Source organism: Vanessa atalanta, chromosome 8, assembly GCF_905147765.1.
Source record: "Vanessa atalanta chromosome 8, ilVanAtal1.2, whole genome shotgun sequence".
In the NCBI taxonomy this organism is placed as follows: domain Eukaryota; kingdom Metazoa; phylum Arthropoda; class Insecta; order Lepidoptera; family Nymphalidae; genus Vanessa; species Vanessa atalanta.
The window spans coordinates 7,645,938-7,670,457 of NC_061878.1; the positions used below are offsets into that span (position 1 = coordinate 7,645,938).

General features: G+C 31.3%; 3 protein-coding genes across 3 annotated transcripts; 1 reads left to right on the forward strand and 2 right to left on the reverse strand.

Annotated features, from left to right (window-relative positions):
* Window positions 1-166: 166 nt before the first annotated feature.
* On the reverse strand, window positions 167-13,288 carry LOC125065796 (growth factor receptor-bound protein 2). The gene is made up of 6 exons (XM_047673624.1): window positions 12,984-13,288; window positions 12,801-12,898; window positions 12,334-12,453; window positions 6,555-6,720; window positions 3,196-3,306; window positions 167-1,810 (listed from the first exon to the last, which is right to left on the reverse strand). The coding sequence occupies exons 1-6, from the start codon at window positions 13,059-13,061 to the stop codon at window positions 1,748-1,750; spliced, it is 636 nt and encodes a 211-aa protein (XP_047529580.1). The 5' UTR covers window positions 13,062-13,288; the 3' UTR covers window positions 167-1,747.
* Window positions 13,289-13,942: 654 nt separating this feature from the next.
* On the forward strand, window positions 13,943-16,351 carry LOC125065599 (40S ribosomal protein SA). Its single transcript, XM_047673306.1, has 7 exons — window positions 13,943-14,032; window positions 14,236-14,363; window positions 14,558-14,791; window positions 15,004-15,168; window positions 15,403-15,564; window positions 15,805-15,993; window positions 16,211-16,351. Exons 2-7 carry the CDS (start codon window positions 14,265-14,267, stop codon window positions 16,301-16,303), a joined length of 942 nt encoding a protein of 313 aa, XP_047529262.1. The 5' UTR covers window positions 13,943-14,032; window positions 14,236-14,264; the 3' UTR covers window positions 16,304-16,351.
* Window positions 16,352-18,357: 2,006 nt separating this feature from the next.
* Window positions 18,358-22,000, reverse strand: LOC125065912 (sperm-associated antigen 4 protein-like). The gene is made up of 5 exons (XM_047673770.1): window positions 21,915-22,000; window positions 20,871-20,920; window positions 19,754-19,940; window positions 19,225-19,342; window positions 18,358-18,552 (listed from the first exon to the last, which is right to left on the reverse strand). Exons 1-5 carry the CDS (start codon window positions 21,998-22,000, stop codon window positions 18,358-18,360), a joined length of 636 nt encoding a protein of 211 aa, XP_047529726.1.
* Window positions 22,001-24,520: the final 2,520 nt, after the last annotated feature.

Consider the following 24,520-nt stretch of genomic DNA (forward strand, 5'->3'; position numbering starts at 1 on the left):
CATCCTTATCAAATCATTAATTTCTATTAAATTTACACACTGCTGCGTGTACAATATTCTAAAGTATTAGTATTTATTACAAAATTATCAAAAAAAGCTATTGGCTACTGGGAATATTAATAAATTAAACAAAACAGGGAAAAATTAAGGGAAGTAAAACTCCGAATGTACAATATTAAATTTATTAGTAAAAAATATTATACATCTTCCACAATATTGGAGAATCATAACTTAACTATTTTAAATATTTGATTATTATAGATTAGCACTTCCATTTCAATAAGACATGCCTTCATACGCTTACTGTCACAGCGAGAAGCACAGGTGATCGTGAACATCACATGTGCGTTGCGATACCAAACTTATTCTATAATACACACAGTTAAATGCTTCGCTCAAAGTTACATTCCGTTAAAATTTATCAATATTAGGGATATTGCGTTGATGAATTACGTCACGATTACTAGTAAAATCTTATTACGTTTCGATAAATATAGCAATTTTCGGTTACAATAACAAAAATAAATATCTAAATTGAATTAACGAGCACTCGAGTTTAATTTCAAATTCTTGACTATATCGTTAAACGCTAACTAAGTACACTGACACTCGGGTGCGTCGGCGGTGCTGCGGACCGCTGCGGACCGCTACGTAGCGAGTACGTACGAACGAACGTTCAGTGTCTGTAGCCTTACAACTACACCGTCCTTACATTACTTTAGATTAATCGCTTGAATTATACGAATCGTTTTTTTATTAATTACTTTGTAAAACACTAAAACGGGTAACGAATTCCATTCAAATAAACACATCAAAAGCATTTTTGTTATAAGCACAATGTAATATTTAAAAAATACATGGATAGTAAATATTGATCTAAAACACCTCGCTGTACATTCGTCCAATCAACCAAACATCGTCAGTATAAAAACGATTACAGGCATACAATGCGTTTACCGTTTTGTGCGCAACACAAATCTGAGCCTACGTCTAGGAGCACTAAGCTTTAGAGGACGCTACGATTTATATGGATATCTTATAATATGTCTACCGTACCAGATTATATACTTGTATTGGTTACGAAATTATAAAACCAAACGAACTTAAAACTATCACTTAACTAACAAATAAAATGGTAAATATTTAAAAAATGAGCATTATAACTAACAAGGGATAAATAATGTTCATACTTTAAAAATCACATTAATTTGAAATCTATTATAAGGGAATATCAGCGATATCGATATCTGATCTTCGATTGATCCCTTTCATATATTTATTACTAAGCATATATTAAAAAAACCTCTAAAATAACATTCTGGCACGTTTAATCGGACGAAATACACGTTCATCCGGCGAATTGTCACGATTAGTAAAGAAAATAAATTCGTCACAATAATGAGGAAACGATGGGAGAGTAACGGGGAAGTTTTGTACTGGTAAAACAAACTTCGCGACCGAGCCGCGATCGCGCCGCGCGGGCCGCGCCGAATAACGTGTTCATTCAAACCGTAATATCAAAATAGCTGTATGACAAAAAGCACCATAAAACACTCGAAACTTAGACCCATTGTGTCGACAACTCGACTGCGTGCCTCGGTTCCTGGCGCAGGAGGATGATTTACCTGCTGTGGGTACGTGCGGGGAGTGGCGGGGCGTGGGGAGGAGTGCGTGTGGAGTGCGCGGGGGGCGAGGGGTCGCAGGAGGGTTGGCTCGCGTCGGTCGAGCGGAGGCAAGCTGGCGGGCACTATGAGTGGTAGGCGGTCACGTACGACGCCGGGAACAGTCCACGACGGTGTGCTATCTCACCCTGGAACATTAAACATAAAGTTATATGATTTGATTATTATTACATAGGCAAGAGCTCACACAATCCACAATAGTTTTCCATTCTTAAAAACCAAAACTAGCTCAATGATCGGAGCGTAATCATTAATAAAAATTTGCTCATTTATTCTATTACAATTTTTTATAAAAATAAAGCTCGTCAAACGCTTCTACACAACATATAGAGGATAAAAATGTACTGAATTATCTATGTATTATGTATAGTTAAAAATGTTATCGCCGTCACGAGCCGCATAGTGACAAACCACCTAGTATCTAACACACCCATTCAATTATATCCATATATATATTATAAATATATGATTTCCAGGCGATTTGACCTTTTATAATATTCGTAAAACTACGTTCTTTAATTTTTTTTTTTAGCATATTAGCATTAGCAGCCCGTAAATGTCCCACTGCTGGGATAAAGGCCTCTTCTCCCTTTGAGGAGAAGGTTTGGAGCATATTCCACCACGCTGCTCCAATGCGGGTTGGCGGAATACACATGTGGCAGAATTTCGTTGAAATTAGACACATGCAGGTTTCCTCACGATGTTTTCCTTCACCGCCGAGCACGAGATGAATTATAAACACAAATTAAGCACATGAAATTTCAGTGGTGCCTGCCTGGGTTTGAACCCGAAATCATCGGTTAAGATGCACGCGTTCTAACCACTGGGCCATCTCGGCTCGTTCTTTAATAGAAGCTCATAATTTAATTGTTATTTGTTTTGTTGACACTGATTCATTTAAATATTATATATACATATATGTTTTTTATTTTTGTTCTCATATGTTTATTTATTAAATATGCGGAATTTAAACCGCGAAACCACCACTCATTTTAATTTTGTCTGGTTATCGGGCGGATACCTCCCAAAAGGTTTAAAAATTCGTTTAACGTATCGTATAAGGTAATACCTCCCCTCCATTTCACGGCACTATTTAGTCTTTATTTCATCAAAATCAGTTTAGTCAGTCAAAATTTATCACAATTTGAAAGTTGAGGTACTCAATTATTTTTACGCATTCTTAAATTTATTAAGTATTTAAATGTAATAGTAATTACTAAAACTATTTTCAGGACATTTCGAAATTACCATTGTATAAAAATAATTACTTTGCCTCTGTTATTATTATTAGATTTTAAATGGTATAATACAAATTTAATGCGGGTATAACCGCGGGACAGAGCTTGTTCTTAATAAAACTTTTTATAATTACTTAATACAGAAATGCCTACCATGATACATTTCATACAACACTACCTCATATTATCGTGATATTCTCGCATTTTCAGAATATATTCTATCTATTGAATTAATTTTCTTTATTAATAGTAATACATGATGAATATTAACACACCTGCCACCAGTGCTGGTCGGAGCGGTCAGTGACCGTGATGACGTCACCGCGCCTGAACTCCAGCTCGCCCGCCTCTTGTGGAGTGAAGTCGTACAGAGCTTGGACCAGCATCTGTAAAAGTTAAACGTACATATTTTTATCAATTCTTTTCGACAATACTTTGATATTATGGAATCAAATAAATTATTTCTTATTATTATTGTGTAAATAATTACTGTATTATAAGAACTTTATAAATGCTTTTGGCGTTTATTAAATACATTTGAAAAATATTTGTATCGAAAACTAAATTAAATAAACATCAGCGAGAAGTCATTGCAGTAGTTACTTAAATTAAATACCTTATATAATCATATAACAAATTCGTTAACCAAATGTATGCTTATACAAATATCTGTAACGATAATATATATATCTACATTTAATTAACTAATAAAAAAGATAATCATCATGTGAATTAATTAGCAGCCTTCACTATGAAATTATGGCTATTATTTTTGTTTAAATTTTGCATATGAATTTAATCTGTCATAGCATCTTTGCGTTTATAATTGCAACTTCAGTAGATAATAGGATAATTCCAACTATCGTTAATGTCTCATCGTGTTTTGTCATAGTTACAAGCCATGTAATTAAAACTTTATCGCTCTTACTTATAAACATTGTTTGAATAGAGTTTAGTTAAACACTGATTTCTCTCTTACTCATCATTGATTTAACATTCGAAAGAAGAAGACAGAACACTGTTTCACTAATCACCCCCGTGACAATATTTATAGGTAAAGCTGTAAGTATTTTTGCGCATGTAACATTTGATTCACTAGTGTATATAAACTTGATCTATTCGTTAGTAGAATTTTAGTATGCATACAATTTAAAAAGAAAAATTTAAAAATCGAACTACATAGATACTTTCTCCTCAAATCAATTTCTAGTTCCAGTATTTAAATTTTCGAAAAAAACCGTACGACTTAAATATTTATATTTCGATAACCGTTATATTTCAAATTTAGAATAGCAATTTTATAAGATTTAATGATATAAAAAAATGTAATGCATCATCTCGGAAACCGCAACTACGTGATCTCTGCAACAATTGCTATAAATAGAGACACACATGATCGGACAATTTGTATTCGATCGCCGCGGTTCTCGGTTTACTACGACTATTGCTCAGTAACTAGAGATTATAGAAATACATGCCTACACTCTGACCGAGTTATTTTCGTTTCTTTATCAGGGTCATGCCACAATATTTACACGCTCCGTTATCACGCTAATGTATTGAACCAGGGAAATTCGACCGCTAGACCTTTTCAGACATTTTAGAATTAACACATCGCTGGCTATTGTATAACGGGAAATAATATATAGTTAAATACAATATATTAAACACTGTCTAAATAACAATTAAACGAGTTCCTTGAGAATTTATTGTAATATGTATAATGTAAGATTCAATTTAGCACTTTCTCATAGTTTCGCAGAATGTTAAGTTTAGAACTAACGACGCGCCTCGCATTCATATCATTCGAATTTCGGTTTAAAACAATTGCGTCGAAAGTAAAAAAAAAAATGTCTCGTTACTCCATTAGATTAATTAATATTGACAAATTATTATGAAAGGTTTTTTAGTAATAGGGCGGAAAGTATAATTATAGTTGATTGACCATTACGTGTCTAATGAAATAAAGCCGACGAGCCCAGAAGAGCACGGGGTCTTTCTGTTATAGAATATTTAGACGAGAGCTAAAATTATAATTGTCTGTCGCATTTTATATTAGGTTAGCGCCCAGCGGGTAGGTGTGGCTGACATAACGAATCAACTATTCCGATTGAACATAATTAAGCCGTGACGACGAATATCTCCTATACTCATTCATACTTATAGCACGTTAGATAGTAATTATTATTACAAATGTCTCGATATCTCCTCAAGGATTTAATTGTATATTTTTCAACATTTTGATAATAAATTATAATATAATTTCCGTCATGATAGGTATTCAGTTTAATAAGTTTTGTGGTATCATAATTTTGAAATATAAAATCGTCTCGATGTCTTACAATAACAGAAACAAATTCTAGATATAATTTCACTGGTCACAATTTGGTATATTTGATATTGTTGGGTTATTCCACAGTTACACAAAGATCACTTCATCTTTACTAATATTATAAAGAGATAAAATTTGTTTGTTTGGATTATTTTGGTAATCTCCATAACTAAGACTAAAATGCTGCATGGTATAAATTACATATATTTAGTTATAAAAAAATTCTTTATTAATAATTTGCACCCATACGAAGACGGGGCGAATAGCTAGCTGTCTATAAAGCAAGACTTCTAGTGTTGTATTTTGCAGTTATTTTAAGTTCAGTGTTTACGGTGTCTATCCGCTTCGCGCATTTTTTCTCACAGCCGTCATTAGACAATATACGGAAATTCAGATTAATAAACATCCTACCAGGCTATAACATTATAGCAGTAATTTTTCTAGATACACGAAATAAATACTAATTCTATTAACTAGAAACTATTATGTAATTACAGCGTATAGTTTAAATGTATTCATATAAACCAGATCATCATATATTTTCATATAAACGTATTTATTTATTTGTACATTATAATTGTCTTACTACCACACTGAGCGCTATAGCCAGTCGCACGGTAGACGACTCTCACGTTAAAATGATGAGATTATATTTTAGAAATTCAAATAATAAATCTAAGAATGTTTTCGTCAGGGTAAATTTAATACAAAAATCAAACTTTCGTTTTATCTAACAAAAACATCTTTCATTATGTACTCTTTTTACAGAACAACAAGTTTACTCGGAAATATTGCTTTGAGGCATTTTAAGACTTACGGATTGAACTGTAAAGTACAGACTTGTCTCTTAAATATCCAGGGAATTAGGAACTGACTGAAATGACCTAGCCTAGAAAGTGTGAGCGCCATCCTGCCATTATTTTTATCCCTTTTAGAAATATAAATATTAAAACATATATTTATTCACGAGTCAAATGGTGGAGTTTCTACAAGAAATAAAACATTTATTTCAAGAATACAAGTAAAAAGATAAATAAATAAAAAATATTAATAAAAGTTTTTTCTGACAAACTTCTTTAAAGCCTCACAATTTTAGTATAGGAATTCTAACGTTAATCATATTAGTATTTAAAGGCTGACAGATAATTTAATTAGTAAAAATAATTTTTATTACAATTAAAAAATACCTGTATTAACTCCACACGAATATTTTAAAATTACTATTAAAATTGTTTAGTGGAAAACCTGATTTAATGAAAACCCACGCAGCGGAAATCGTACATGTAGTAAATTATTGCTCACCTCTTCAGGCACAACATCTCGAAGTTTAACATCTTGAAGACGGCTGACGGATGCCGTACGATGATAATCGACGAGTTCGTTCAGCGAGTTAAATTTCACCACCCATAGAAAAAACTTGCTAGATGCGTCACGCAGGACCTTGAAGTGTTGAACACCGTCCGGACATCTGTAGAACAAATAAGATGTTAGTTGAAAAATATTGTTTTATAAACATTATTAAAAAATTAAAAACAAATGAAAATCATATCATCGTATTATAACCATAGATAAATAAAAATAAATGAGCGTTCCTAAAATATTGATCAGACTGTGTAGAAACTTTGGTCAGTCGTCTGCGTACACATGCGAATTCAGTGGTTAAAAAAATATGTTTGTCCTTCAATATATTATATATATGAAGGACCTTATTCTACAGTTTCGAAGCCGGGACGGGTCTTAGATAACGATTAAACAACAAGTCTTTCTAACGAGATTTATGTTAAAAATCGTGTTCAAGATAGAAATATTTATAATTTATTTAAATGAATTTTAAATTGAATATTCATTTCAATTTATTGATCAAGTTGATTATAGAGATTTCTCTAATGGTATTATGTTTATTTATATTTATATAAACAACGTTGAAAGTTTTATAATGTATTATTATTAATTTTTGTTTTATATGCTAACATAGTTTATTGTAAGGTTGAGGTTGCAAATAAAAATGTATTGATATGTCTGAACCACTGTATTTCTAACTGTAGATACGAACAACAGACCGATGAACGAGAATAGATTATCCAGCTTGATTTATTTGAGTGCAGATCTAAAATAATAACATTAAAACGTCGCTTTGTACTCGGCAACACCTACAAGTGATATTGGAATTCCTTGTACATAGTACCTACGTTACGAACGACCTAAAGATAACTTTTTACTTTGTCATATCAAAATCCCTACTATTATCAATGCTAATACGAATGTGTGGTTCGGTCGATTTCTTGCTTTCGTGTCATTTTATCGCTTAAAATATATACGAAAGTAAAGCTAAGATTCAAAGCTAATTTTTAATAAATTACGACTAAGTATAAAACATTAATTAATGATTTACACGTTTCAAATAAAATTACACACTGGCTATATACCACGTGGTGCCCCTCGTTTATAGGCGGTTGTCCTCGACATGACATATTTATTACTATATACAAATAAACCAATTCACTCATACATAACTTTAGTTACGACAACTATTGTTTTTATTTTCTCATGCACAATAAAAACTTTAAGTTAAGTGTTGTGTATTTATGGAAACGTTGCAAATGCTTCCAATAGACATAACATTGTTTAACTTAATTATTTTGTTTGTAAAATTTCAATAAATGAATAAGTTATCAAGTAAACAAACCCTTTATATTAAATCAATGCACTTAAAAGAATAAAATTAAGTATACAAAATTTAATAATCTTGATTGTATTGTCACAAAGTGTGTGCAAAATTTCAATACAATCGGTTTAGTGCATCTGGTTTAAAAAATCATAAGCATGTTTGGACCCACAGATGAAGTTAAATAAATCTGTATAAATATAATCAAGACATTAAAGACTATACACCAAAAAGCCTAATAAAGTTCCGTGCTTTGTATTTTCCCAACACAAAACAAGTGTGGGCACCTCAATGTTAAACAAAGCATGAACATGGCAGGTGAAAGTATTTTTTGACATCTGTCCTCGTGTCTATTGAACGTATTTTTTATATAAAAAAATAGAAGGCCTCAATATAAATCGAGCAAAATTACGTATGAATCAGCAATAGACGAAAACTGGTTTCAGCTCTCACGTAGGTTGATTCACGCAGCGCGATACAGAACGGGTTAATGGTGTACCGAGAAAATTGTATGAAAATATTCACTAGAGAAATAATATAATAGAAAACGCGAATAATCAGAGAATTTCTTGGTATAGAGATCACGTATTACGTAGTTACGTCAATTAGACAAAAATAGAAGAAGGAATAAATGATAAAGAATGTATTTTGGGCAAATATATTTAAAATAGACACACGACATACTAACGCTATAGCTGATTTTAATTTATTAAGTTAATTGCCGAAAAGTATAATCTTTTTATGGTATTTTAATATATATAGCATTATTTCGAGATTATGTAAAATGTTACTATATATTTAAGAAAAGAAAACGTTAACGCATCTGTCGTCACAATATACCTACATAAGTAGTATGTGTATATCGGGAATTTGTATGTAATTTTATAGTCGTTTCCTTCTTTAATAAATACTTAGTCTATTAAAAGTGGTCAGTGATCGATGTTTCAAATATAAGAGGTCATTACATAAATGCATTATTCGTAATTGGGATATTTTATTGTCCTCCTATTGCACAAATTTTCTCAGTTAAATAATTAATATATCGTTTTGTTATTATTTTTTTCAATCGATTATTTCCTATTATTAACGTAATCTAACAGAATTATTTCCTTTTTTCATATAGTTTTCGGTTGGCGGTGGTTGTGGCCTAAGTGGACACCAATATATGTACATGAGCTGTTAGAAGTATCAATGCGCCAATAATTTTCGGAATTAAAATGTTATATGCTTCTTGTGCACATAGTTACACTGGCTCACTAATTCTTCAAACCGGAATACAATATTCATATTGAAGACCCATCGGATCAGAAAATGCAAGTGCACTTGAGCACTGTAATGCTTCTTGCATATTTGGCTCTCTGCTGACTGACCATCAATTTCAAACCAAATTAAAATGATTGAGCCTTTAAAATTATATACAATTCAAACATATATAAGGAAACAAAACGCTACGAAAAAGTCATGATTAGGAAATAAACCGCAATAAATAAGTGTGAGTCACGTATTGAAGAACGAGTGTAATTTTTTTATTAACTAATTTAACCGCCAATAGAATTGTTGGGTGAGACAGCGAATTGCAGAAGGATAAGGTTGATCACCCTATTTGTAAATTATTAGTCGCATACAATACACAAGTTCTCGTTATTATTATTTATATTTTATTGGTTTTAACTGTTTGTATGTGACTTATATTTTGACTATGTATGCAGTATATAAAAAATATTTAATAAAAAACCTGACGATTTTTTTCCGAAATGCTGAAACCATTCAATAGGTTTTAATAAAAGTCGGTAAGGTAGCTCAGCCGTTGGGTCAACATATAAGACACTGATAATCTGGGAATTGAATGGGTTCCCGAGGGATAGTAAAAACACCGTATTTCCATTTCCTATATCCACATAAAGAAGCCTCGGGTGGCAATTCTTGTGTGCAAATAAAAGTATTCCATTAGTTTGAAATAAGACGATATTATAGATGATATATATAGACGATATAGACGATATCGTAGATATGATATATACGTATTAACTTTCTTAATGACTACAATTTTATATAGAGTTAAAAATCGCCTGGTAGTAAGGGGGAGCCCCCCCCCCTCCTCCATACTACCAGGCGATTTTTGTATTTTTCAATTTCATTTTTTAGGGAGTGTTTGTTGTATTTTTTCAGTCTTTTTTGTACTCCTGGCAATGTGTATGCAAAATTTCATAGCTTGGCTAAGACTTGAAAGCGTAACAAACATGCAAACAAACTTTGGTTTCTTCTGTTACAAATTTAATATTAGTTAAGATGTTAATAAAGGAAGTGCAAGAATGTATGTTTATGTCATTAATTTTAAATATTTTAGGATTGTACGAATTTATAGTTGGAAGGTTTACAATATTACCACAGCTATAACTTCATTAAAAATAAGTAAGTTATCAATTATTTATTTAATTTGTTTTTTTAATATTATGTAAGTGGCCAGCAAATGGACCACCTGATGGTAAGTCCAGTCACCACCGCCCATTGACATCGCCGATGCGACACCAACCTTGGATACTAAGATGCCTTGAAAGAACCTTGGAAGTTATATCTTATTGTGTCTGTTATTACTTAAAGATTATTCAATAAAAATGATCATGGAACAAGAATTGGATTTTATAAAGATTAATATGTAGTACTTTGTTTTGTTACAGAAATCAGACAATCTATTTATGTATCCACTATATGTAAACAATCAGATTGATTTTTATGAAATTAATAGGTATATATATAGGCAAAAATATCCAAGTATTGTAACATAACAACACTAATAAAGCTGTTTTATTGAGCCTCTGCGATTGGATAAATATAAAAAATCCTGTATAAAATAATGTCCAATACTTTTAATTTTATGCTTTTGTGTTTATTTATAAATTGAAAAAGGGAATAATTAATTTCATTCCATACTACAAAGGCTAAGAGAATACATTTATTATATAATATATTCATAAAATATTACAAATTTTACCACTAATTACATCATGGGCGTGTTATTGACACTGTATAGCATGGTGAAGGCTTCTTTGATTATCTATTTTCGTGAACTGTGATTGATTTTCATGAATACAACCATACTTATTAGCTTTAGTATACCAAATCACACATATACTACATATTTACTTTAATTATTTTGTTATATGTTGAGGTTTTCCTGACTAATTTTGGTCATGGCCAGAGCATCATAATACTCTTTCACTCTCCTAGATATTGGTGCCAATCTACCTTTACCAATAACCATTTTATTTCCCAAAATGGGTGATTGAATCTAGGACCTTAGGTTCTGGAGCTATATATACTAATCCTTGTCTGCAGTTTAATTGTATATAAATTTAATAAATATAGAATCTAACATCTGTATATGATTATAAGCTGAAGTATATAATTACACATCACTATGATATGTATCATTATTCATTTGTTATTGTGATACAATTATGCCATTAATAGTTCTAAGAAATCTTTACATTGTTCTATATTATACACACTGTTGACAATTGAATATGGAAATAGTGATAACAATATCATAGAAACTCTGATATGATAAATTTATATCTATATAATAACAAAAAGAAAATAAATTTACACTAATATTAGAGTAGATATTATGTCATGAATAAATATAAAACCACTCTCAATAATTTTATATGGAATCTAATCATTTTTATCATATTGATAATGTATTAAATCATTGTCATGGCCAGGCTGAGGGATATTATGTGGTATTGACATTGATTCCAATTTTAACTATAAATCAATTCTATTTATATAAACCAATTACATAGTCATAAGGCTTCATAGAAGCCTGTCTTGGTAGGTACCACCCACTCATCATATATTCTACTGCCAAACAGCTATTCTTAGTTGAGTAAGCCAGTGTTGTCACAGGCACAAGGGATATTACATCAATTTTGTGAGGTTGATGGCACATTTATGGGCAGTACTGACCTCTCACCATAAGGTGGCATCAGGAGACTTCATTTCAAATACTTATTATTTTTAGTAGTGTTTGATAATAGATTTTTGTTTCAATAGAACAAGATAATATGCACAATATTAACTTCATACAATGTTAAATTGGTATATCAATAAATTATAAAAATCAATATTTCTTACAAATGAAACTTGATATATTAATTACACTACATTTTAATTTAATATTTGACATACTAATTATTGAAACAATCTTTGATTTCCATTAGAATTTCTTTATAAGCTGCAAGCAGGACTTGTAACCATAAAAAGGCAAATGTAAATGTCTGAATTAATTTTGGCTATAAATATACCAATATTAATTTTAAAGTAAAGATTGAGAATTTTGTCAGATTATACTGTACTTAAAATCGAAGTAAGGATTATAAGTAAATAAAAATGTTCATAATAATATTCACTTACTTCACTGATAAAGAGAAGTCACCAGGGCTAGATTCACTGATCCTAATGAGAAAACCTCCTTCTGGTTTATTTGCTAACAGTTTTTCGGCATCTGCTCTTGTGATTCTACCATAATACCAACTGCAATATAATAATTAATGATTATATCTATCATAGTTATAATTTATAATTACACTTTTATCTAAATTAACATTCAGAATAATTGTCTAACAAGTTCAGTTTAAATTTAAGTGTATTTAGCTTTATTATGTTCTTTTAAGTATTTTTTAGAAATGCATTTAGTTAAGTCATAAAAACTTAAAAAAGGGTACAACATAACTAATGATACAGTTTTATAATTAGTGAAAATTACATTAAAAACAGGAAAATATGTTTATAAACTCAATGTTAACCTGAACTGACATTTGTTACAATTTTCGTGCTTTGAATACTTGTACTCCATTAACGTGTATAAAATTAAAGCTTACCTATGACTTTTCATTTGAATATAGTTACTAGGTATAAGACCTTCTTTGCCATCCAATTCAGCCCTATACCAATTCATATCGTCCTCCATGTTAAGTATCTGCAATAACAAAAATTCTAGAAGGAACCTGTCACCAATGAGAATAAAATTTGTTCAAATTGGAATCAGCTAACTGGACACTTACTTTAAGGACTTGGTTCTTCTTAAAACTGAGTTCATCATCAGCAGTTGCAGTGAAATCGTGTTTTGCTACAGCCTCCATGTTCAAATTAGGCACTTCACTCTAATGTCACTGATCACCGAAATAACTCACAAAGTATGCAAATTTATAGTAGCACTTATGGTCAAGATAGTAAAGTAATCATAATGCATGTATTGTTTATTAAAAAAGTACAAAAACTATTTTTATTCCGTGCAAATAAGTGAAACTATTTTATCCGATCTCGGGCTACACATAAGTCATTCACAATTTCACACACATTTCTATGCACATAATTTCTGGTGCTGCCAATGTCAACAAATATAATAATTTGTGTTTTTTTTTTTTTTTTTTAAATAAAATTAATTGTAATCTATAAATTATTATGTTAATTTTAAAGTAAAACTAATTTCAACAAAAGTATATTTAAAATAAATTCAAATTAAACTTTGCTTAAATTACAGGAGTTCAGTGTAATAGTAATAGTAGATAGTACGCAGTCGTTGAAAGTGCTAAAAGGTGGATGTTGGCAGTAATACCATAGGTTTCTTATATTTTCATTCGCTTAGACAAAAATAATTTGCTATATTTTTAAAACTATTAGTATAAATTGAAATAATACTATGTAGATGAAAATAATTGTTAAATAATATTTTAATGCATAAGTGTTTCCTAAATTAATTAAATTGGCAATTTATCGTGATTTCTGAAAAAAATACAATAATTCGTATTAATTTAGCAGATGATAGGATACAGATTATTTAGTTAGATTATAAATAATAATACAACAATTACTGGATTAAATGTTCAAACTGCATGAAATTATAAAAAGAGTAATTCACATATTCATTACCAAAACATAAAAAATTAAAGCCAAAAATTATTTTACAATAAATAACGATGCCCCGCCATTAATAAGATGGTCAGAAAAAAAATATAAACATTTCGAGCTAGTAACACTAAAAGCTTATTTAGGGTACTGTCAAATTTGACAGGTCTTTTATGTCCAATTGTCTCCCAGTGGCATTACACGCGTAAGTTACAATTTTAAATTTCGATATATTTTCATAATCATACATGGTTATTTAAAGATAAAAGACGAAATGAGAAGCTCTTTTCTAATTTTAGTTAAAATGTAATAAATTTTTGTCTTTATTTACTATTTCAATTTAAAATATCGGCTGCTGTAAATATCTGCGGCATCGTACAAGTATCAATGTTATAATTTATTTTACAGGTTTAGTCGTTACTCTAATAAACGCAACGATGTCGGGAGGATTAGACGTGTTGGCCCTCAACGAGGAAGATGTCACCAAAATGTTGGCGGCAACCACCCATCTTGGGTCTGAGAATGTCAACTTTCAGGTTAGTTTACATTTTTTGGTTATTATACAATAAATACACCATAGTATTAAGTAGATAGACCGTGATGATAATAGAATCCGTTCCATTTTATTACTGAACATTATGTTGAACTATTCTCCCAACTGACACTTTTTTACCGTTTATTTATTTAGACATCCAAACTACGATTTGTGAAACTTCTGTTATGTTTTTAGATGGAAACCTACGTTTACAAGCGCCGAGCTGACGGCACTCACGTGATCAACTTGCGTCGCACATGGGAGAAGCTTGTGTTAGCTGCACGTGCAGTTGTCGCTATTGAGAACCCAGCCGACGTGTTCGTTATCTCTTCACGTCCTTTTGGTCAACGTGCCGTGCTTAAGTTCGCCGCACACACTGGAGCTACTCCTATCGCTGGTCGATTCACACCCGGTGCCTTCACTAACCAGGTTAGTAATTATTAAATCAGTAATCAATATGACTCAAGTAATTATTTCATTAAATTTACTATTATATTAAATATAATGATGATAAATTTAACTAAGGAACCACTGACTGTATTACAATGCAGTGTGATTATATATTTTTCTGAATATTTATAAAGCTTAAAAGTTTCCTACCGTGTTTTTAAAAGAGTATATAAATAAAATAACTTTTTCAGATTCAAGCTGCATTCAGAGAGCCTCGTCTCTTGATTGTTCTGGACCCTGCACAAGATCATCAACCAATCACTGAAGCTTCCTATGTCAACATTCCAGTAATTGCACTGTGCAATACTGATTCACCACTCAGATTTGTGGACATTGCTATTCCATGCAACACCAAGGTAATGAAATACTTTTTAAAATATTAAATTTCTAGTATAGTAATTATAACAATAACTCTTCATGGGACCAGATGTTCATACATGCAAGTGTTGTGATTATATTTGTGGAAAAAAGTTTAGGAAGCCACATTATTGTGAAATTTGTTTCTTAAAATGTGTTTTAAATGTTATTTTAATTTTGTTTAGCTACATAAACAATAGCTATGTCAATTGTAAAAAAATGAAATGTTTCAGTCATCACACTCCATTGGGTTAATGTGGTGGCTTCTTGCCCGTGAAGTTCTGCGCCTACGAGGTGTTCTTGCACGTGACCAGCGTTGGGATGTTGTAGTTGACCTGTTCTTCTACAGAGATCCGGAAGAAAGTGAGAAGGAAGAGCAACAAGCCAAAGAACAGGTGAGTTTAAACTGGGTGTTTTGGTTTAAAGTATTTTGTTACTGTATATCTCATTATATTATAATAAAAAAATATTCTTTTTTATATGTAGGTTTATTATTTATTTGTATTTATAATGTAAATTATTCATTCAAACTAAACTACAAACTAAAATACAATGAATAACAAGTAAGTCGACTATTTTATTAAACATGTGGACATCTTATTAGAGAAAATTTTATATATTTATATAAATTTCAGGCTGTTGTTACTGCCAAGCCTGAAGTGCCTGCACCTGTGCACGAGGAATGGAATGAGCCTGAAGTTCCCGTCCCATCTTGGACCGAGGATGCTGCACCACCTGCCACCGCTGCTGCTGCTACTACAGCGGCTGCTGCTGCTGCTACAACCTTCGGCGCCCCTGCTGCTCAGGAAGATTGGGCTACTCAGGTATGTTGACTATTGTTAATATCATCAGTTGAGATAAGTGATTTGAGTGTTTTTGTGATAAAGGTGGAAATCGGTTTCAAAAAGATTGTTTAAGAAACATTAAAAATAATTAGCAGTATCAAATAAAAATGTTTTTTTTTTTGTTTTATTTATGTAATTGATAATTTTTGTTAAGAAGTTTCCATTTTTATTGTTTCTAATTAATATATATTTTTAGGTCCAAGAAGAGTGGGGCACAACTGTGGCTGCACCTGTTCCAGCTGCAACTCCATCATGGGGAGGTTCCTCTCAAGACTGGAGTGCTACATAAAAACAGTGGGCTTGAAATTGTTATCAAATTAAATACTTCAAAATCTGAGATCTAGTATTATTTTTTACATTTCCTGGTATATTGTATAAAAACACTGTCTTCATATATGGTTTTTATCGTGATTGTGTTTTATAATGCTGTTTGTTGCCATCCATATTTTGTTTACATTGTTTTTCTTTTTTAATTCTATACAAGACATATTTTGAATACGGTTGTAGATAGTGTTTTTAATTCTTATTTTTGAAATACATATATATAAATTCTTAACATTTTTATATGCATTTGTCGCGATGTAATTGGTCGAGAGCTTCAACAATAATCTATGATATTCATTATGGATTTGCGAAAAAAGGCCTATTGAAAACTTGACAAAACTGGTGTCTGAACTTTGGAAATACAATTAAAGTGGATATAAGTAAAAGATATATTATTCAAGAACTGCATAATATAGCAGAGTTATTAGCATTCTGCATTGATTACGGAAATTGAGGTTTATTTCTGAGGTTTCTTATTTCTTGAGGCTCTTCAAGCCTTCTTCGATTGGAATAGACCAATTACATGTACTATCGCTAACACTTATCCACTTAACTATCGATAGTCTTATCGATATGCAACACTATAACGCAGACAATAAAGTTGATACGGTCGTTTTTGTTCTTTTGTAATGCGTCACTCTAAACACGTTTTTTAAGGCATCTACTTTTTTTTAGAATAAAATAACCTAATATATAGGGTTCATAAAATTTACAACCCTAAGCTCGCCGCCATTGCTTAAGTAAGTAACAATAAAAATATTTTTAAAGGCTGCAAATTATTCCATTTTACACATACATGTCACCTGCAAAAAATCTCATCAGTTCCATTTTGCAAAGAAAGAAATGACCCGCACGCTCACTCTCTTAAAAAATATTTATTTTATCGAGCCTTGTCCTCTGGTAGGCCTATATTTCATGACCGGTTAAGATGTTAAAGCGTATTGAACTCACTTGCGCACGTCTTTGTGATATTCGGCTTGATTTCTAATGGCTTCCTAATGTTAATAATAAACCAGTGGTGATTCATCGTTCAGAATCCTCAAGTCTTGTTTATTTAGTCACAAGTTGATTGACCATCATCATCAGTCCGACAAAATCGAAGACCAGACTTCAAAGTCAGGCCTTATCAGCTAGTTACAAACAAAGTATAAGATTTACAAACTAATAAGTTATAGCAAGAAGAAGAGTCATTAACAGCCTCTTCTAATGATTTAGAACTGTCGAATCTCCAAAAAGACTACTGATTAATTGTTCTACACATTTTATAAACGCACTTTATCGTAAAGAAAAAGAAACGTTATTGTGACTCCCTTTTTGGCGTCAAAAGGGCAACTGAAATAAATTATACATAAATTAACTTGAAATTACCAAATAAATATACAAGAATTGTTCAAATGGAAATTAATGAACAAAATATTAAAATTAATTTTATACAATTAGCATGAGTTTCAATACGCAAACGCGTGCTTCTTAACCGATGATTTCGGGTTCAAACCCAGGCAGGCACCACTGAATTTTCATGTGCTTAATTTGTGTTTATAATTCATCTCGTGCTCGGCGGTGAAGGAAAACATCGTGAGGAAACCTGCATGTGTCTAATTTCAACGAAATTTTTCTGCCACATGTGTATTCCGCCAACCCGTATTGGAGCAGCGTGGTGGAATATGCTCCAAACCTTCGCCTCAAAGGGAGAGGAGGCCTTTAGCCCAGCAGTGGGAAAATTTACAGGCTGCTAATGCTAATGTTAAATGGAACAAATCCGTTTATTTTTAGAAATTTAATTTATTTTAAAGTAAGTATGTGTGTAATACTTTCCTAAATATTATTCCACGTCAGATTCTCAGTTGACGGAGCAGCCAATTTGGTAAAGCTCTAATATCGCCACTCAGTATTTTCTTTAGAATTTGTTTAAACGCCTTTGTTACAACCTATGTCTACTAAATAGATACGGTTCAAATTATTATTCACGTTTAAAAAAAACATCTTATTTCCTTTTTAAACAGGTTTATTTGCAAATCATTAATAACTACTTGTATAAAGGCGAATTCTATATATACAAGTATATTTCATATTTCCTTGGTTAGACAAAACTCTGAAAACAATCTGTTGAAACGGAACGTTTCTATTGTTTAAATTAAAGTATTGTTTTGCTGGTTTATTGTATTCGTAGATTCCGTAAGCTGCTTTCATCCACGTACCGTCACCTAAAATACCCTGAAAATACGAGGTCGGCTTATGGATTTCCGATCTAAGGTTGTTAATGATTAAAGTTATAGTAATTCTAGCTACCCGCCCCGACTTCGTACGGGCATAATAGGGGTCTACATTGAAAGTTTACATCGTAATAGATATTATTAATTTACCGCCAAATAGCAATTGTAGTATTGTTTGGTTCTGATTTGAAGGATGAGAGCCAGGGTAACTACAGGTAATAAGAAAAATTGCATCATAGTTCCCAAGATTGGTGGCGCATTAGTGGTGTAAAGGATTGTTAATACTTCTTACAGTCTAGGGGTGGTGGCGACCACTTACCATCGGATGACCGATATGCTAATCCACCAATCTATTTACAATAAGAAAATAAAATATGTAAGTATCGGTTTCCGCGACGCGGAGTACGCCAGTAGTTCTTCGTTGGCATGTTTTTTCTGACATCTTCAACAATCGTCATATGGCTGAAATATGACGATTGTTGAAGATGTCAGAAAAAATGTCATTTATGTAAAACCTTAACAAATTATACGCTACGACTCATCAAACTCACCTTCGTCATTGTTGAAAACTGTTTGAAAATTTGGTCGATAGTTGTTGAGTCGTGGTCGTTTATGATATGTAGAGATTCGTAGAAGTAATGACATTGGTTAAGAGAGAATTTTATTAACTTACAAAGACTATAAAATGTTTCGGTGCACTTAGTGCAGTATCTGGTCGAATATGTTCCACACTTAATTTAGCTATTGGCAAGCTTTCTGGCATTTCTATTATGATTTCACCATAAGATCCTCTAAAAAGATATATAAAAATTAAAAAGCGTAAAATTTTATAATTCGAATAAGATATTACATAATTGTCAGTAATATGAATATAATTTTGATATAGATTTTTTATCTCGGTCATTCCGCACGGGGATTAAGAGGGTGACCGAGGTGGCCGCGTGAGGAGGGAAAAACTCACGTGGTTTTTCAGGCTGAGCCGCCTGAAGTATGGCGTCCATAATAGCCTCGCACCATTGATATATTGTACACATCCAGTCTCCTCAGGACCTACCCAAACCTAAGTATGGGTGATTGAGCTGACTTTTTCGAAGATTGACCGAAAAAAGTTTCCTTTCGATGCGATGTTATTAAGTTAAAATTTATTATTCGCTTAGATTAGATAGATCGGTTTAGGAGTAAGGAAGTATTATTTTATTCACCTAAAGGGCCAACAGTCAGAAGGTGTTGGTCTTTGAAGTTTCAATACAGTGTCAGGTGGTGGAGCGGCACGCCACATTGGCAAAATACCCCATATGGCTATATTTCCACCCCATTCCGTTGTGTTTTTACCCGCCACCGCTAACGCGCCTTCTACATGTCCTGATTCTGTTTGTTCTTGTACAAATTCTGTAATCAGTTTTGTTTGCTGATACAGTTGAGATACTTCTGAAGTTTGGTAATCGACATATTCTTATAAATGGTATCTTTTAATTCCTCATTTTTGTTAATCTCTAAGAGGTTAAAGTGCAAAATCAATCATTGCATCCAAGTTTTAAACATTATTTTAATAAATAGTTAAAAACCTTATTCTGCTATTGTTTATTTTTTTACTTACTACACTACTATATATACTTATTACTACTGAAAATGTTACTTAAATTAAGAAAATCTATAGACCTCTTTAGATTTTTTATTTAAACCCTCTATTAAATGGTCTTGAAAGTTCACTAAAATTAATCTTTATTTACCTTTCCAATTTGAAATATTGCTTTTTAGTTCCCTTTTTTAACATAGTCTTAAAATATGCTTAAATTATCTTGATAATATTTTATAAAATTGAGAGATATACAGTTACGTATTGTTTTAATACCATCTGCGACTTCAACAACTTATGAAAGTCAAGTTATTTCAGTAAAACAATATTATTACTCCGTAGAAAAATTTAGTCTAGACCATTAAATTATATAATAAATAAGGTTTCAGTAGTTTTTTTTGACGAGTATGCTTTTCAATTTTAGTATTATATTTATTATATATTTGTAAAACTTATGATATTAAATAATAATATAAAAGGGACGGATTTAAATAAATAATACAGTATTCTTTCATATACCTACACACCTTGTTTATAGATACATAAGTCGGTATACAAATGTAACTTAAACAAGTTCTCTATATAAATAATAAATCAGATGTCTAGCATTCCTATCTAAAAGGGATGAACACTTTACTTTATAAATAAATTGTATTCTTTGAATTTCTCGCATTTTTCTTTTTCGACTTTAACAAATTATTGACAGTGTGAGTTATAAATGTAACTGAATAATCAATACAAACCCATATGTATTTTCTTTAAGCTTAAAGTTGTTTTTCGAAGTCGTAGAGCTCTGTAAAGGTGTACACGTTTAAATGGTCTTAAAATTTCAATCTTTATTTGTAATGGATTCTTTATCATACATTATTATTATTATATATGATATTGTGTACTTATATTTTTTTGTTATTTATCTTTTTCTAATTCAGAAAGGCTAAAAAGCTAAAGTAAGTATTAAAAAGAACAATTATTAAAATATATATAAAAAAAACTTGGGGTGTTGTAGCACACTCAGTATAAACGAAGATCATTTTCTATATATTATATATTAAATAACGATCACAATTAAATGTTATTAAATAAATAATCTATACTAATATTATAAATGCCAAAGTAACTTTGTTTGTTTATCTGTTGCCGTTTCGCGGTCAAGTTACTGGACCAAGTTTGAACCTCAAGGATGGACAGGCTTTTTCTTACCTAACACCTGACGACCAACCTATAAACGCCAGCGAAACCGCGAGTGACGACTAGTGTTATATAAAACCGTATATAATAGAAAGAGACGGAGGGATAGAAAGGTAAAGATCGTATGGTGACGATTTCTACCATGCATTATAAACTAAAACCAATTATTAAAAATATATTTTATATATAACTATCTGTATGATATAACAACTTATCACATTTCCTACCGCTAAATAGCAATACTTAGTTTTGTTCGAATAACGGTTGAGCTAGTGTGACAGGTAGAAGGGACATAACATCTCAGTTTCCAAGGTCGGTGGCGCAACAGCGCGAGAACCAAATGGTGCTCGAATCACAATTTATTCATACGAATAACAACAATAAGAATAAGAAGACTTTTCGAACCACCATATCATTTGAGCTTAAACAATATACGTCATTCATGATGTCGGAAGTCGTATTTATGTACATACTAAAATATACCACAGCTTACGTAGATGGTAGAAATAACGATGAGATTATTTATAAGAGCAGTCAGGTATTAAAGTTATTCTAAACTAAACAATGGATCGCTGTTTACGATTATTTCCAGTGAATACCTCAATGCCTGCTCAGCTCGGTTTAATGCCAGAGCTAAATGCTTCATTCTATGACAGCATTCCTCGTTCACTGGTGTTGAATCCATGCCCACTGAGTAATTTATTATTATATTACTTCATACACTTTATTAACTTGGGTAATGAGGATAAGAGAAGTGCCAGTGACTTCGTATATAGAGGAAATCAATTCTATGTTCTGGTGATAAAAGTCCCAATATCTATATAGTAGGCCTCACTTTTGGACTTTCGTAATCAGTATAGAAAAATGAATATATTTTGGTTATTGTTGTTGTATATAACATATACCTTTCTGCGAAATAGTGTTGATATTAGCAATGTTAAACTTATGCCTTTTTAACATAAGTAAGTTTATATTTTTTAAGTAATTTGAGGTCAAAGAATGATTCTATATTCAAAAATGAGTGTACCTACAGACACAAGGGATATAACATCTTAGCTCACAAGGCTGGCAGCACATGGTTTAAGTAAGAAATGGTTAATATTTCTTACAGTGGCAATGTTTATGGGCGGTAGTGATCACTTACCATTAGATTGACCATTTGCTTGACTGCCTACCTATTCTATAAAGAAACGCCGCCAATATATACAATTCTAGCACGAAGTTTTTCTTAAGATGTTCTTAGCAAATTTCGTAGCTTCAAATTCTTCAACGCTTAAATTTGTAAAATATTTGTATTGATAATCTGTCTTATATAATCCTAGTAAAGCTAAGGCTTTAATAAACATAAGGAACTCTTTTCACTATTTTTGAAATTTACTGACACTTGACATAAGTATACTGAAAACTTTCAATAGGTTTCTGCAGAGTTTAATTCTATGGAAGTCTTATTGAAAACATCAGTTATTTCAAAACATTCTTAACATCGCTATAAACTTGGATTTTTGAGAAACATCAACTCTTATTATAAGAACACTGAACAAATGTTCGACAAGCAAATATTACATTAAAATTCGAATCTCATAAAAAATACGTGATTCATATACATAGTTTTACTAAATAGATTGTGCATACAAATCAAATAATGTGAGAGTGGAATTTAGTAATAGTCTAAACATTTTTTTCGAGAAAATGTAGTGCCGTTGTTTTAGTCTATTGAGAAAGAATGGTTGCCAGTCGTTGTTTACTGTTTCGAGATTATAACACTTTTTTTTTTAAGAATATATTGTAATAACTTATGAAAATATTATACTCTTATGTATTTGGAAAATATTGTTGCATGATGGAGCCTATTTTGTAAAGCTAATGCATTTAGCATTAGCTTTATCAATAAAAATAAAATGACTGTGAAAATACATTACTTAAAAAAAAGTCAATTTAGGGATATTACTAAAAGCAACACTTACGATAAGAGATAAAGCTAGTTTTCGGTAGATCCGTCATTATTAGATCTAATTTAGCTAATATTGCGTTAGGCTTCAAGTATTGACCTAAAATAACCAACGATTATTTGGACATTTACTTTGATTGACTGAATATAACATTGGGACATAATATTTTTCGTTTAATGTTTCGAGTTTTAATTCTCTAGTTTTAGTTAGCCTAACTTAGTTTTATAATAAAAATGTATTTTTTGTTTTATTTCGTTGTTGTGACTGGAATATGGGAATAAAGAGTGCACCTATATTTGCGCAAACACTTGGTACACTTGAATCACTTGGAAAACGGCCGCCGCCGTCGTCGTCCTGGAGTCGGGACTAGTCTGTCCAGTCAGATCAAAAATATTTGGAAATACTAATACGTAATCTTAACCTTGACCTGAATGTTTCAAGTTCATATTAAATAAAAATACTCACTTATAAAACCTATAATAAGTAAAGACAAAATTAATAACGCAGTTCTGTTTATGGAGCGTTTTTCAATCTTTATATTTGTCAAATTTATACTTTTAGCTTCATCGATACCGATGCTTCCGACCTTGTCATCGTTCAGATGGTCCCAGATGTTTTCACGTGCGGTGTAGAAAGATTTTATATTGTGAGCAGGAATAACTTTTCGCGGTTTTCGCCTTTCGTAAACTCTTCCTGTGAAAATTTTGGCAAATGGACTATGGTTACCTGAGTGCTGTAATTTACTTAGCGTCCGTGGGATTTTGCTTAATTAATGCCCCAAAGTTTTAACTTCGTTCCAGTTATTTAGCACGTACTGCCTCAAAGACACACATTGTATTTAGCCGGTAGACAAGTGGATTATCAAATGAAATTATTTCATTTAGTTTTTGTAAAAATAAAATCACCTTATTTGGAATAGTATTTAAAAATACTAAAATATTAAAGATTTATACTAGTTATGATATTTGTTAATGGAACATGTCATTTATTATTAAGCATTCATTATATATAATAAACAGCTTGGAATAATTTCGAACCCTTTTTAATAGAAAAGAAAACCTTAGTCTAGCAATTAGCTACTATTATATAATACATATATATTTATTTATTAAACACATAAATGTACACTACATAACATTTAAAAATAAGCCAAAAATATTTAATATAAAAATATGTGCAGCAAAAATTAAGGCGACCTTATAACGTATAGCAATTCCTTCCAGACAACTTTTGGGTAAGGTAGTAGTTATGTAAAA

Bases quoted from the DNA above. Each gene is read 5' to 3' on its own strand.
- LOC125065796 (XM_047673624.1), bottom strand. From the start codon at position 13,061: ATGGAGGCTGTAGCAAAACACGATTTCACTGCAACTGCTGATGATGAA. The intron at 12,454-12,800 runs GTAAGCTTTAAT...ATTATATTGCAG, and splicing joins ATTCAAATGAAAAGTCATAG to TTGGTATTATGGTAGAATCA. The intron at 1,811-3,195 runs GTGTGTTAATAT...TTAATGTTCCAG, and splicing joins CCGACCAGCACTGGTGGCAG to GGTGAGATAGCACACCGTCG.
- LOC125065599 (XM_047673306.1), top strand. From the start codon at position 14,265: ATGTCGGGAGGATTAGACGTGTTGGCCCTCAACGAGGAAGATGTCACC. The intron at 14,792-15,003 runs GTTAGTAATTAT...TAACTTTTTCAG, and splicing joins CCGGTGCCTTCACTAACCAG to ATTCAAGCTGCATTCAGAGA. The intron at 15,565-15,804 runs GTGAGTTTAAAC...TATAAATTTCAG, and splicing joins AGCAACAAGCCAAAGAACAG to GCTGTTGTTACTGCCAAGCC.
- LOC125065912 (XM_047673770.1), bottom strand. From the start codon at position 22,000: ATGGATTCAACACCAGTGAACGAGGAATGCTGTCATAGAATGAAGCAT. The intron at 19,941-20,870 runs GTTTGTATTGAT...AACTGATTACAG, and splicing joins CTTAAAGAAAATACATATGG to AATTTGTACAAGAACAAACA. The intron at 19,343-19,753 runs GTGAATAAAATA...ATATCTTTTTAG, and splicing joins TCTGACTGTTGGCCCTTTAG to AGGATCTTATGGTGAAATCA.